Source organism: Psammomys obesus, unplaced genomic scaffold (assembly GCF_907164565.1).
Source record: "Psammomys obesus unplaced genomic scaffold, mPsaObe1.curated_primary_1811, whole genome shotgun sequence".
Lineage (NCBI taxonomy): Eukaryota > Metazoa > Chordata > Mammalia > Rodentia > Muridae > Psammomys > Psammomys obesus.
Genome location: NW_026585691.1, coordinates 2,626,404 through 2,639,986, shown reverse-complemented (window position 1 = coordinate 2,639,986; position 13,583 = coordinate 2,626,404). Strand labels below are relative to the sequence as shown.

The following is a 13,583-nucleotide window of genomic DNA, read 5'->3' as shown; positions in this document are numbered from 1 at the left end:
TACTATCTCTCTCAGGGAAAATAAGCCTGTTTACAATGAACAGGCTTTTTTTGTTTTTTTGAGACAGGGTTTCTCTGTGTAGCTTTGGCTGTCCTGGACTTGCTTTGTAGACTATGCTGGCCTCAAACTCACAGAAATCCAACTGTCTCTGCCTCCCCGAGTTCTGGGATTAGAGGCATGTACCTCTGTGCCCAGCAATAAACAGGCATTTTTAAAACAAAAGGAATGATACCAAATTGTCATTTTCAGATACAGACACACTGAGTCTTGACAAGGTATTTAGGTGCAAAACTAAGGAATTCTAGTGCGGAGTTCAGTCCCATCGGTAGTTAAAGTACACACTCGACCAGCAACAGGCGTGCATTTCAGGACAGCTGTGGGCAGCGAAAAGGAAAGACCCTTATATTTAACTTAGTCTCACCAAAGCTCTATTATCCTCTCCTCAGTGCCTGTTGCCATGATGTCACATCAAGCAGAGGGTATCACCATATTACCAGCTGGGCTCCTGAACTTTAAAATCCATACAAACCCTTTGGTCTGCAGTAGCTTAATTTTTTTAAAATTCTTACTCTTATTTTTTTTTTTTAATAATTTTAGTTATTTTTATTTTTTATGGACATTGGTGTTTTACCTACATGTGTGTCTGTGTGAGGATGTTGGATCTGCTAGAACAGGAGTTAAAGACAGTTGTGAGCTGCTATGTGGTTGCTGGGAATTGAACTCGGGTCCTCTGGAAGAGCAGCCAGTGCTCTTAACCGCTGAGCTATCTCCCCAATCCCCTTACTCTTATTTTTATTATTTTAAAAGACAGCGTCTCTCTACGGAGCCCTGGCCATCCTGGACCTGTAGATCAGGCCGGCCTCTAGTGCACATTGATCCACCTGCCTGTCTCCTGATGGCAAAGATTAAAGGTATGTGACACCCCCCAGCTCCTTATTATTATATGTGTGTGTTTCCTAAGATATCTATGTGTGTGGGGCATGTATGAGTGCTAAGGTTCCTATGCCTGTGCACACTTACAGACATCAGGTGCCCTTCCTCGACTTTCACCTTATTGCCCCTGAACAATCCCTGAATCAGAAGCTTGTATTTCTGCGAGGCTGACTAGCCATCAGGCTTCTGGGATTCACCCCTGCACTCTCTCCAGTGCTGAGTTACAGGTGCATAGCAGCCTGGCTTTCATACAGGCGCTTGCGGTTTGAACTCAGGCCCTCGCTGTAGGACGGCAAGCACTCTTACCCACCAAGCCGTCTCCCAGCCCCACATTAATGCTTTAATCTCTTGGTCAAAAGTAATGAGTGAAGATACTTGACATGAAAATAGCTTTGAAAATAAAATTATTTAAAAGACACATAAAACAAGTCTATTCTTTACATTTAAGAAATTCTAGGGGCTGGCAGGGTGGTGGTAGCAAACACCTTTAACCCCGGCACTCAGGAGGCAGAGGCAGAAGGATCTCTGAGTTCAAGGCCAGCCTGTCTAGCCTCTATGGGCACACACACACACACACACACACACACACACAGTCACATACATAGAAATAAATTTAAAAAGAAAAAGGATTGCGACAGGTGGTCTTTTCAGTATGTGAGGGATTTTCTGGCTGACATTAGCTGCGGAGGACCCACCCTAACTGTGGATGGTGCTGTTTCGGCTGGGGACCCTAACAGAATAGAAGAGAAAGGGAGTCAAGCAGCTGAGGCCATCTCTCCTTGCTTTCTGGCTGTGAGTGCAATGTGACCAGTCACCTTAGGCTCCTGTCACTGTAACTTCCCTTCATTCTGGATTGTACCTTGTACCGTGAGTCAAAATAAACCTTCCAAAAATTGTTTTTGTCAGGTATTTTGTCACTGCAACCTGTAAAGTAACTAATACAGAAAGAAAGCATTTAAAAAAAATGATCAAAAATGGATCAGCTCATGTCTGAAATAACGGCACTTAGGAGGCCAAAACAGGAAGACTGCTGAGTTAAGGCTAGCCTGGGTTCCATCCATATTAAGGTCAAGCCTGGGTTACAGAGTGAGAGCCTATCTTTCCCACAGTAAGCAAGTGTGCCACTGCAAAGACTTGAAACTTTCAAAAGCAGCCAACTGGTTATTCTTTAAAGTGCCATCCTCTCTGCTTAAAGAGTATTACTGGTTTCGAATATATGATCTCAATCTGCTTTTCAAAAAGGCTTTCCAGACATGCTCCTGCTTGGACGAGAGGCAACCCAACTCATTCAGCAGGTGACACAAGAGGAAGTGAGGTCCACCTGAAGCTCAACAGCTCAGGGACAGGCAGGACTGAGCAATGGAAAGACAGCTCAAGAGACATGGACAACAGGACACTGTGGTACCAATCCTAGTTAAGCTCTGGTTCAGGGGAATGGATACCTGCTGAATCCAAAATGGTGGCCCAAAATTCCTTTGTTTTATGAACTGGGTCATCTTCAGGACTTGAGAGTTTGTAGAGGGACACGCAGTGCGGATTCTTCTGGTTGCTGTACTTACTTATAAAGAAGTCACAATGCTAGAGAAAAAAGAGACAACAATGGCTTTCCAAAGGAAAGGCAAGGAAGGCTACCAGTGGCTACACAACAATGCTGCGGCAAGAGGGCAAAGAACTTGACAACTGATGCAAACACACAATGCTTTTCCTAGACAAGGCTTCTGTGGGCCACTGTCACCAATTTTCACGTTCCTCAAAAGGAATGGCATGTGAACACAGGCTTCTCTATGGCAGGGTCCCCACCAGCTGAGACACAGTACCTGGCTGAGGCAGCAGGAGTGCGAGTAGCCGCGGTCAGTCAGCCTCACCACTTCACCAGGGTTTGCGTAACTGCTCACATACAGGTGATGCTCCAAAGGAGAGTCTTTGGTGCCTTCAAAGTACACCAGCTTTCTGGCTTCATCAACCCAGATCTGCAAAAAGCAGCACAAATCAATACTAGCACAGTTCTGACAAGGCCAATGACACACAGATCTTGCACAGATTCACCTCTTGTGCACAGTCCTGACTTGGGCTTCTTTTTATTTTGCTACCAGTGATAATGTGAGCTGCTTTTGCTTATGGCTAAAAATTGATCTTATCTAGAAAGGAAAAGGCTGAGTTATACACTTTTGGGATAATATCCTGATCTACTGCATTGTGTACTTTCCCTAAAATAAGAGACTTATTTCCTTATAGAAAATCCCTAAGGGGGAAACACCCTAATCACACCTCACTGCCCACTTGGAAAACATCAACTCTCTTTCTTTCCTACAGTCAGCACACTGTTAGCTTAGTGCTCTTTTAGATCTTTCCGACAAAGTTACAAAAGTGTTTCATCTATGGGGTTGAGAAATGACTGGAATCAAGCAACTTCAGCACAGTGTAGTTTATAAACAAATAAGGGCAAAATTTATTGTAAGCATTGGCACGGGATAAGATCCAGGGTCCCCAACTGAGGATACCCTCTTTTAGGTTACCATCTGAAATTAAATTTACTTTATATTCTCTCCAAACTACAGCAATCTAAATAAATGGTTTTCTTTCAGTGTTACTTTAAAAATATTCTACTAGCCTAATGAAAATTTATTAGAATTTGAAATGTTTTATAGAGATAAAGGAGATTCTGAAAGTATTTTAAGTGTCTTTCTCTCATACCCACACACCCTTCAATATTAACTTTTTAAAGCAGGTTCATCCATTCCTAATGAACTAAATGAGCTAAATCTGCCTTTCTAACGTGCTCCAAGCAATTTGCACGTCCCACTTTTCCATCTGAGACCTCACTGAGTAAGTTACAGGGGCTTAAGCCTGACAGCATTTCTCAGTTGTTGCTGTGAGAAGTCTGAGTGGAACAGAGTGGCTTGTGAATGCTGAGGAGGAAAAAGACAACACAGAGACAAAAAATAGAGCAAACGTACAAAAAAGTCAGGAAGGATTTGAGAGGAATGAACATGTCACAAAAGTTAGTTCTGTACACGGTGAATAGCAATCCTTCTGCTCATTTTGGAGTTAGTGTCACGGTCACACAGTAGTTCTCAACTCCAACTACTCAATTCATAACATTAAAAAAAAAATTGAGTATGTGTCTGACTGGTGTGTGTGTGTGTCTGTGTGTGTGTGCATGCAAGTGTGCCACAGCATGCATGTGGCAAATGAAGGACAAAATGAGGGAGCCACATCTTTCCACCGTGAGGGTTCCAGGAATCCACCTCTGGCTGTGTGGCTCAGCAGCAAGTGACTTTACTTACTGGGGCATCTCGGTGGCTCAGGAAACTTACCTCAGGGTAATTTCTGTTATTAGAACCTAGAATTCCAAAATGACATTCAAGGCTTGCCTGCTCTACAGGCAGAGTGAAGTTCCAGGCCAACCTGGGCAACTTAGCAAGACCAACCGAAAAATAAAAATACAAAACTAGCTGGGATGCAGCTTCACACTGGAGTACTTGCTCAGCACTTTTAAGCTGAGTCCATCACCAGTACTGACCAAAAAACCCAACAACAAATCCTCTCATTGAAGTGTTACAGAAAAACCACCCGCTCAGAGCAAAGCTCTTCCTTGTTCACCTAAGCTTAAAAGATCAAATCTGTGATATAACAGATGAATGAAAGAAAATTTCTACCTCAGGAATGCTAAATACAATCTCCAATATAAAAACATGAACAGTCTAGCATGCCTAAAAAATAATTTTCAGATTATTTGCTAACTCACAACTGATTAAACCGTAAACATACAAATTGTTTCCTTACTAAATGGCAATAATATATTTGAAAATGGTGATCTTGGTTTGGAATGGTGGCTCAGTGCTTAAAACCACTGGCTTCTCTTCCATAAGACTTTGGTTCAATTCTCAGCAGCTGCATGGAGCTCACAACTGTTTGCAACTCCAGTTCTAGGAGATCTGACACTCTCTTCTGGCCTCCACAGCCACCAGACATGTACGTGATACACAGACATACATGTAGTCAAAACACTCATACACAAAAATATATATAATAAAATGACTGAAAATAGCAGTCTTCAATAACTAGAATGCATCTTATGACTACAGCCATAAAATAGGTGAGCTTTATAATTTAAAATAAGTTTTTTAAAGATAGGCTCGTACTATATATTGGGTGTCCTGAAACTTGCTGTGCAGACCAGGACGGTCCCAACCTCACAGAGACTCACCTGTCTGTGCCTCCCAAATGCTGGAAGTAAAGGTGTGCGTTACTGCACCTCGATTAAACTAAGACTTTCCTTTGTGACAGCTTGAATTCTTCTAGGCCCTAACTTAATACTGTACAACACTGGGGTCATGTGCATGTGTATACACACACACACACACACACACACACACACACACACACACACACATATACATATACATATACACGCATATATATACGTGTGTGTGTGTGTGTGTTGCATTATTCATTATTTCTGCACTGCATACACAGAGCAGAGGCTGACCAAACATAGCAGTAGAATAAAAAGACATACATTGGATCCATGCCGGCCAAGTACTTCCCATTCACCACTGGTAATTGCTATTTCCTCTTTGATAGGACACTTGAAATCACCTGAAGAGGAATACAATTAAAATTCAGTACTTTATTCCAGACCATTAGCAAATGAAACAATATAGAAAAGTTTTCTAAACTGTCTTTTCCAAAAAGCTGCAATAAAACATAAACATAAACAAAATCATCAATGCTAGGTTTGAGTTAATGAAAACATTTTGGAACTAGATAAAGACAATGGTTGATAATACTGTATTAAAATGGTATTAAGTTATTTCAAATGGTTACTAAAAATTACAGCTAAAAACCCAACTAGGCATGGTAGCACACACCTTTAATCCCAGCACTTGAGAGGCAGGGGCAGGTGCATCTCTGTGAGTCTAAGGCTAGCCTGGTCTTCATAGTTAGTTCCAGGACAGCCAGGGCTACACAATAAAACCCAGTCTCAAATAAACAAACAACAAACCCAAGTTATGAGGTTTCAAAATAATTCAAGAATAATGACAAAAACAAAAACAAAAACTCATGCAGAAATAGTGAAAACAAAACAAAACAAAAAAATAGATCCTCTGAGACAGGGTTTTAATATATAGTCCTAGATGGCCTGGAATTGGCTATGCAGACCAAGAGCTGTCCTGGAACTCACAGAGATGCACTTGCTGCTGCCTCCTGAGTGCTGGAATCAAAGGACTATGTCACCGCATCTGATCCAAATAGATTCTAATGGTAAAACCTGAAAAAAAAAAAAAAACAAAAAAAAAAACGCTTGCCTTCTTGGTTACTGATCCAACATGGAGGTTTACTAAGCTGACAAGGCTTTTGTTCTGGAAATTCAACAAACCACTTTAAAAGCAAAGAAGAAAAATTGTAACACAACTCTTTCATTTGCCAAAAAATAAACTGGCTGTTTTTAAGCACACTAATGTCAAATGCCCCCTATGCCTGCATGAGAGTGTCTGGATGGAGTCTCCTCAGAGGAAGAGACAGAAGGATGAAAATCACTTCTCTCCTGCAGCTGCTTACATCTCTGACTGTACAGAGTCACAGCTAAGGATGGTGAGTTAAGAAAACAACTTAATTTTTTTCTGAGATGCAGAAATGTAGCTTGCTACTTTATGAACAAGAAATGACACATATGTAATATGTCTCTAGGGCATAACTAGAGTTTCACATTATAGCCACAAAAGGGAGAAGACAAGACAGAGAAAGAAAAAACAGGTGAAAATAATTACAAAGTAATAATAATAATAATAATAATAATAATAATAACAACAACAACAGATTCCAGGATACCTCATTGCTTCAGAGGTATGGTTTTAGTTCTTTATTTGTTCTTTATCTGTGAGTGAAACTACTCCTGAGAAACAGAGGAACTAGTAAGGCAATTTTAAGTCCAGGGCTAAGCTAAGCTCAAGCTCATGGAAAGAAATTCTGTTTGGAATAAATAAGACCTTGTCTATCTTTAATGGAAACTGAATAGTCACATGTAGTATTTTCGTGGTTGGTTCCAAGCACACTGCTCCCCAAATGGCAGTTATTAAAAGACCATTCAGAAAAAACTTGAATAGCTATTTTTCTCAACAGGATATATAAATGGCCAATATGTCCATGGGAAGTACTTGATTCCCCTCATCCTTATCCTGTGTCAAAACTATAATGATACGCCTCTTCAGGCTGGCCGTGGTGGCACATGTGTGAGGCCAGCTACTCAGTCACCACCTCAGCCTGTCTCAAACTAAAACCCAAAAAGAGCGAGGGGTGGGGCCCAGAGACGAGCCTTAGGTCCTGTCTCTAGTACAGCACGCATGTGTCTGCACACAAATGGACGCCACTTTACATGTACTGAAGCGGCCATTTAAAAACTAACCTCACAGCGAAGTGATGCACACCTTTATCTCAGCACTCAGGGGGAAGAAGCAGGTGGATCTCAGCGAGTTCAAGGCCAGCACGGTCTAACAGAGTGCCAGGACAGCCAGGACTATACAGTGAGACCCTGTCTTGAGAAAACTAAGAAAAATAAATAAATAAACTCACAACAACAACAAAAAAGAACAATAAACATACACACGTGAAAGCAAGAAAACAGAAAATAACAAGTACTGTCAACGGCATAAAGAAATAAACCTTGAGCTGAGTGGTAGTGGTACATACCTGTAATTTTAGAATATGTGCTGCCAAAGCAAGCACATGCAGGCTCATTTTAAGCTAATTAAAAATTGTAATTAAGGCAAAGTGTCATAAAAATAGGTATTCCAACTACTCAGAGATTACCCACTATTAATAGCAATACATTTATTAAGTTTACTGAAGCAAGTACTAACCCTTAGAAGAATACAAAAAAGACATTATGGCCCTGAGATGGCTCAGCGGGCAAGGTCCTAACAGCAGGTCTGATGCTCTGACTGACCTGAGATCACAGAGGACGGGCAGAACTGACTCCCACAGCTGCCCTCTGACCGGCACATGCTTGCCCCAGGGTGCACATGTGCAAAACAAATAGGATGTAAAGGCATCAAATACACAGAGAAGTAAGACTTCTTACCTGGGGCAGGCAGTCCACCACCGGATCGCTTATATTTGCTCTCCTTTAAAATGGATGTGATTTTATACAAATGCCGAAAACCTGTTTTGCATTCAGAGGCAAAAATAAACTCAATTTCATCTTCATGAGTTTGAGGGAAAACATGAAAGATATCGTGGATCTGTAAAATGAATAACTTAATTCACTATATGCATTAATAAACATGCTACATACATAATCAAATGAGAGAAGGAAGGGTTACTTGAAGTACAGACATCGGTGGGTGCAGAGGATATGGTACACTTAACAATAACAGGTTTTTGCCTGGCCTTTTACACTTATTTTACTTTAGACAAAGACTTCACACACTGAGAAGTAAACATTTCCAAATGGAAGAAAGCAAAAAGAACATGACCAAGGCTTCTACTTTCCATCTCTGTAATCTCTGACGCATATAAAGCTTATGCAATGGTATAAATCTTACTACCCAGGCAAGGAGAACAACATGCTTTGCTTTTGTTTTCCAAAGAGAACTATTCTAAAACTTGAAGGAAAACAGATCTGTTTTGGCTGAATCACAGGAAGCTTGCTCTTAACTACAGAGAGAAAGAAATGTTTTTATTTTATATCTAATTTTTATGTTAAAATGGAAAATGTAAAACTTAATTAAAAACTAGTATATTCGGTATAGTTTGCTAACTTAAATGGAGTTTCTAGACACAGCTCTTGAAAGTCCTCTCAGAAGCGCAGAAGCTGTAGCTGAGGCTGTGGGCTCACTATCTGGTGTGTGCAGAGCCACATCTGTAGTCACCAGTGGGCTGCCACGGCAATACCATCTACTTTCTGCTGTGAACTACTCCATTCTGGAACCATCATTCCAACTCAAAGTGTTGACGCTAGCTTGCTATACAACTTCATCTGTCTGAGCATGCTGAGAAAACACACAGCCAGGTTCAAGAAACAGAACCATACATTTATCCAGATGTCTGTTGTTTCTTCATAGATGACCAGTGGTGTCACAGAGTCAGGAACTGACTCAACAAGTCTCTGTCTGTCCATAGCATCGTCTTCTACGGGGATGAATAACTCAGGGGGCATCAGAACTATCTGCAGGTGAGTCTGGGAGCGATCCAGCAGGATGGACCAGGCACTGTTCACACGAACAAAAAGAAATCAGGGATAAAACAAGTTCTTAGAAAAATGAATAACCTTCTGTTCTCTTCCTTGGTATCTATCAATTTTATTTATTATTATTTTTTTTTAAAGACAGGGTCTCACTATGTGTCCCCTGGCTGGCCTGAAACTCAACATGGAGATCAGGCTGGCCTTGAACTCACAAAAATCTGTGTGCCTCTGCTTGCTGAGAGCTATGATTAAAGGTGTGTGCCACCACATACAACAATTACTTCTATAGTCACAATACAGTACATTTATGCTTACAGGATGGCAAATCTACACATTTACAGAGTTCAGGGAAAAGACCTGAGTGGAAATGACACAGTGCCAATTTACAGGGGAAGGTAAAGCCTACAGCACTGACATTCTAAAGCTCTGCATCCTAAATTACTTGTAATGAAGTGACAATTTAACATACGCACTATTTTCCCTCTGGAGTCCATCCAGCTCTGGCAATATATTCAACTCCTTCAAACAGAATCTCAAAAGGTTGAACCAGTTCTTTATCTATGACATCTATAACCTAGCAAGAAGAAAAGGGAATATAGTTACAGAAGACAGAGAAAATAGCATGCTCACTAGTCTCCTTATATCACCATCTTTTCAGACACAGTACTTGGAAGGGCACGAAGTGAACGGGAAAACTGCTAGTCAGTTGAGGGTTTCCTGAGCTTATGTTTTCTACACCCAGGAAAATTCTAGGATGAGCACTGACATGATCTCACTGTCCTCCTGAGGGTTTGCACTAACAAAGCCCTTGATAATAAATGGCAGGCTCAAGTTTTGCTCACTTTAGTTCTAGAGTCTAGGAGAAGTTGACAGTACTTAAATCACTATATCTTAACCTAAAATATATTTGTGTGATATATGAATGAAATGGACTTGGTAGACAAGCATTTTTTTCCTTTAAAAGTTTAGCGAGCACAACTCAAAAAATAAGCCAATGGAAAAAAAATAGTCAAAGAAACTGAATAGTCCTTCAAAGAAGCCACTTAAGAGGCCAATAAATATTGGAAACATTAGCCACAGGGAAATGTAAATTGAACCACAATGAACTATGGCTTCTAAGTGGATGGCTGTGACAACCAAAATGGACAAATGCAAGTGTTAGGATGACGTGGAGAAACTGAAGCCCTCATAGAGTGCTGGTGGGAATAGAATGTTCATAGCAGCTTGGCGGCACCACAAGGATTAAGTAGAGCATTATCACATGGTGCAACTGTTGTCTCAGGTATGCCCCAGGGAAACAAAACCGTAGCCCTTTAAACACTCTTGCATACCCGGGTGTACACACACTCACGGCAGTCTCTCTCCAGCCCCTCATTTGTGCTCTCTCAAGAGATAGTCACACTGTAAAGCCCAAGCTGGCCTCCAACATGTGATGCTCCTGCCTCAGCCTCCTGCAGAGAGGCATGGCTGGGATAACAGGAATGTGTCACTTATCTGTCTTCATGACATCTCTCCTTTTTTTTCCCTTCTTTTTCTTTTTCTTTTTTTTTTTTTTTGGGGGGGGGTGGGTTTCAAGAAAGGGTTTCTCTGTGTAGCCTGGCTGCCCTAAAACTCAGAGATCTGACTGCCTCTGCCTCTCAAGTGCTGGGATTAAAGGTTTGTACCACTACCACCTGGCTTGATAACTTCCCTTTTAAAAGCAAAAAAAAAAAAAAAAAAAGGATAACCCAAATACCCATCACTGATGAACTGGTAAATAAAATGTGATATATCACACACAGAGATAATCCTCAGCGATAAGAACTAAGGGGATGGGCGGATGCTCAGCTGGTAAAGCACTTGCCTCACAAGCACGAAGACCTGATCTCCAGCACCCACATAAATGGCAGGCATAGAGGCATAGCAGCACTGTGCTGTCTCAGCACTGGGGAAGCAGAAACAGGAGGAACCCTGTAGCTTGCTGGCTGGCCAGCCAGTCTAGTCAATCAGTGAGTTCCAGGTGCAATGAGAGATTGTATCTCAAAAAATAAAATGGAGGGTGGAGAGAGGCTTAATGGTTAAGAGTACTGGCTGCTCTTTAAAGGATCTGGGTTCAATTTCCTGCACTGATGTGGTGCTTACCATCTATAACTCCAGGGGACCTTATACCCTCTCCTAGCCACCAGGCACAAATGGGGCACACAGGCAAGCATACAAGCAAAATAGCCATACACATAAAAATTTAAAAAAATAAACAAAAAAATGAAGTGGAGATGGATCAAGAGAAATACCTGACATTGATTTTTGGTTTCCATGCATTTGCGTTCACTGCCCTCACCCCCAGCACAAACACAAAAATAAAAAGAAATAAAGTACATGGGCTAGATACATAGCTCAGCAGTAGAATGGCAGAATGGTAGTTAGATTTCTCTAGCAATACACATACACACACACCCCTCCACACCAATGCATGATGCAAATAGATCGACTCTGAAAATATTAAACAAAGATGCCAGGCAATATATTGCATGATTTTATTCATAAGAATGCCCCAAACAGTCAAGTCTATAGTGGTTGCCTAGACTTGAGGGATTACAGCTAAGGGGTGAGGTGTTTCTCTTTAACGTAATGATAATGCTCTAACACGAACTCTGGTTCCCAACTCTGTGACCACACAAAAAGTGACTGAATCGTAAGCCTTAATGAATGAACTGTATTGTACATATATGATATCCCAAAAAACCTTAGTCTAAAGAAGAGTCTAAAGCTGGTGTAGTGGAGCATGCCTTTAATACCAGCAGTCCACCCAGGAGGCATAGGCAGGCTGATCTCTGAGAGAGGTCAGCCTGTTCTACACAGAGAATTCCAGGACAGCCAAGGCTACACAGAAAGATCCTGTCTCAAAACAAACAACCCCAAACAAACAACAAAACCCAACCATAGTAATTCTAAAATATGTATAGGAAGAAAAAAAAGTTTTTTAATATTTATTTTTAATATTTATGTTTAGGTATGTGTACTTACACACCTAAAAATATGTGTGTGTATCTACACGTGGGTGTGTGTACATGAGTGCAGGTACCCGTGGAAATCAAAAGATATCAGATTGTCTGGAGACAGAGTTATAGATGGTGGCCAGCCTTCTGACATGGGTGCTGGGAGTAAAATTTGGGTCTTCCACAAGTACAGTATATGCTCTTAACCACTGAGTCGTCTTTCCAGCCCCCCTAAAATCTATATTTTAACTAATTTTGTGAGCATTTCCAAATGGAAAGTAGCAGAACAAGAGAAATATGGGTTATCCGACCCCCACAGGGGATGTGCACCCAACATGGAAGGTAAACCACTGTTCTACATGGTTTACTTAATAGAGGCAAAGAACTAAAATTATTCAAAGAGTAAAAATGTGGTTGCATGGTGTGTGCATGTGTGCGGAAGGCACGTGACTTGTTGACTCTTCAGAGTTTTGTTTTGTTTTGTTTTTTGAGAGACTGTCTCTCAGTGTTCTAGAAGTCCAATAAGCAGGCTGAGCTGTCTGGCCAGAGAGCCCCAGGGACTTGTCTGTCTCCACTGCCTCAGTGCTGGCATTGCAAGCATACAATAACCACGGCCAGCTTTTTTACGTGGTTCTGGGATTTAAGACAGGTCCTTACATATCCCTCTCCCCAGGCCTACCATGAGTGTTTTCAAGGGCAAAAATAAGGTCAGCTATCAATCATGACACAACAGTGTCTCAGCAAGTTCAACAAGCAGACAAATAAAAAGGTTCATCAAAGAGCCTCTGAGGCCGGGTAGCCAAAGCACAGTGTTTGGTGCTCACACTCACCCCTCCTTCAGCATCAACAAGTATCTCTGACATCTTGAAAGTGACCTTTGGGTTTGCTGTGCCTTCAGAAAGAAACATAAATGAATAATAACAATATTCAGAATTACTCCAATTAATTGCTTCAAATCAATGCCCTTCAGACTTAGGTAAGTTAGGAATGCTGTATATAGCTGGGCTTTATTATGCAGAAGTCTTAGAACCTTTCTCAAATTCATATGGGTAGCAAACAGAAAAGAGGCTAAAGCACTAGAGTCAGAGAAAAACAAAGAAAAACTGTCTACCATTTCTGTGACTGAAAGGTTTGCAAAACGCAAAATGGACGAAACCCACGTACTGATTAAGAACAAAACCACGTAAAAGTCTTTGACATGGAGAGATGTCTTCTTGCCAATTTCCCTAACCCTGCTTTACCAGGTTTATGGGCATACCACCTCCAAAAGAAACTAAAGATTCAAAAGCTATACTTAATGAACAAACAATCCTTGTAAAAGCTGACTCTACATTTGAATGGCTGCCGTTTCGGTCGTGGTTTTGCGAAAAGGGCTCATCTTGGAGACCAGGCTGGCCTGGAGCTCCTGACAACCCTGCTGCCACAGGCTTCCAAGTACTGGACTTCAAGCATGAGGTAGCACACTAGCAGAGGAAATGAATAAGCAA

The 13,583-nt window shown here is 41.3% G+C and overlaps 1 protein-coding gene across 3 annotated transcripts in view; it reads right to left on the bottom strand.

Moving 5' to 3' along the window:
- Dpp8 (dipeptidyl peptidase 8) overlaps positions 1-13,583 on the bottom strand; it is a 49,301-nt gene that overhangs the window by 18,489 nt on the left and 17,229 nt on the right. For all 3 annotated transcript variants that reach the window (XM_055597412.1, XM_055597421.1, XM_055597416.1), the window contains 7 exons: positions 12,927-12,988; positions 9,595-9,695; positions 8,969-9,146; positions 8,018-8,177; positions 5,456-5,535; positions 2,751-2,903; positions 2,376-2,511 (listed from right to left, as the gene is read on the bottom strand). In XM_055597412.1, coding sequence (XP_055453387.1) covers positions 2,376-2,511; positions 2,751-2,903; positions 5,456-5,535; positions 8,018-8,177; positions 8,969-9,146; positions 9,595-9,695; positions 12,927-12,988 — 870 coding nt within the window. The remainder of the gene's footprint in view (positions 1-2,375; positions 2,512-2,750; positions 2,904-5,455; positions 5,536-8,017; positions 8,178-8,968; positions 9,147-9,594; positions 9,696-12,926; positions 12,989-13,583) is intronic.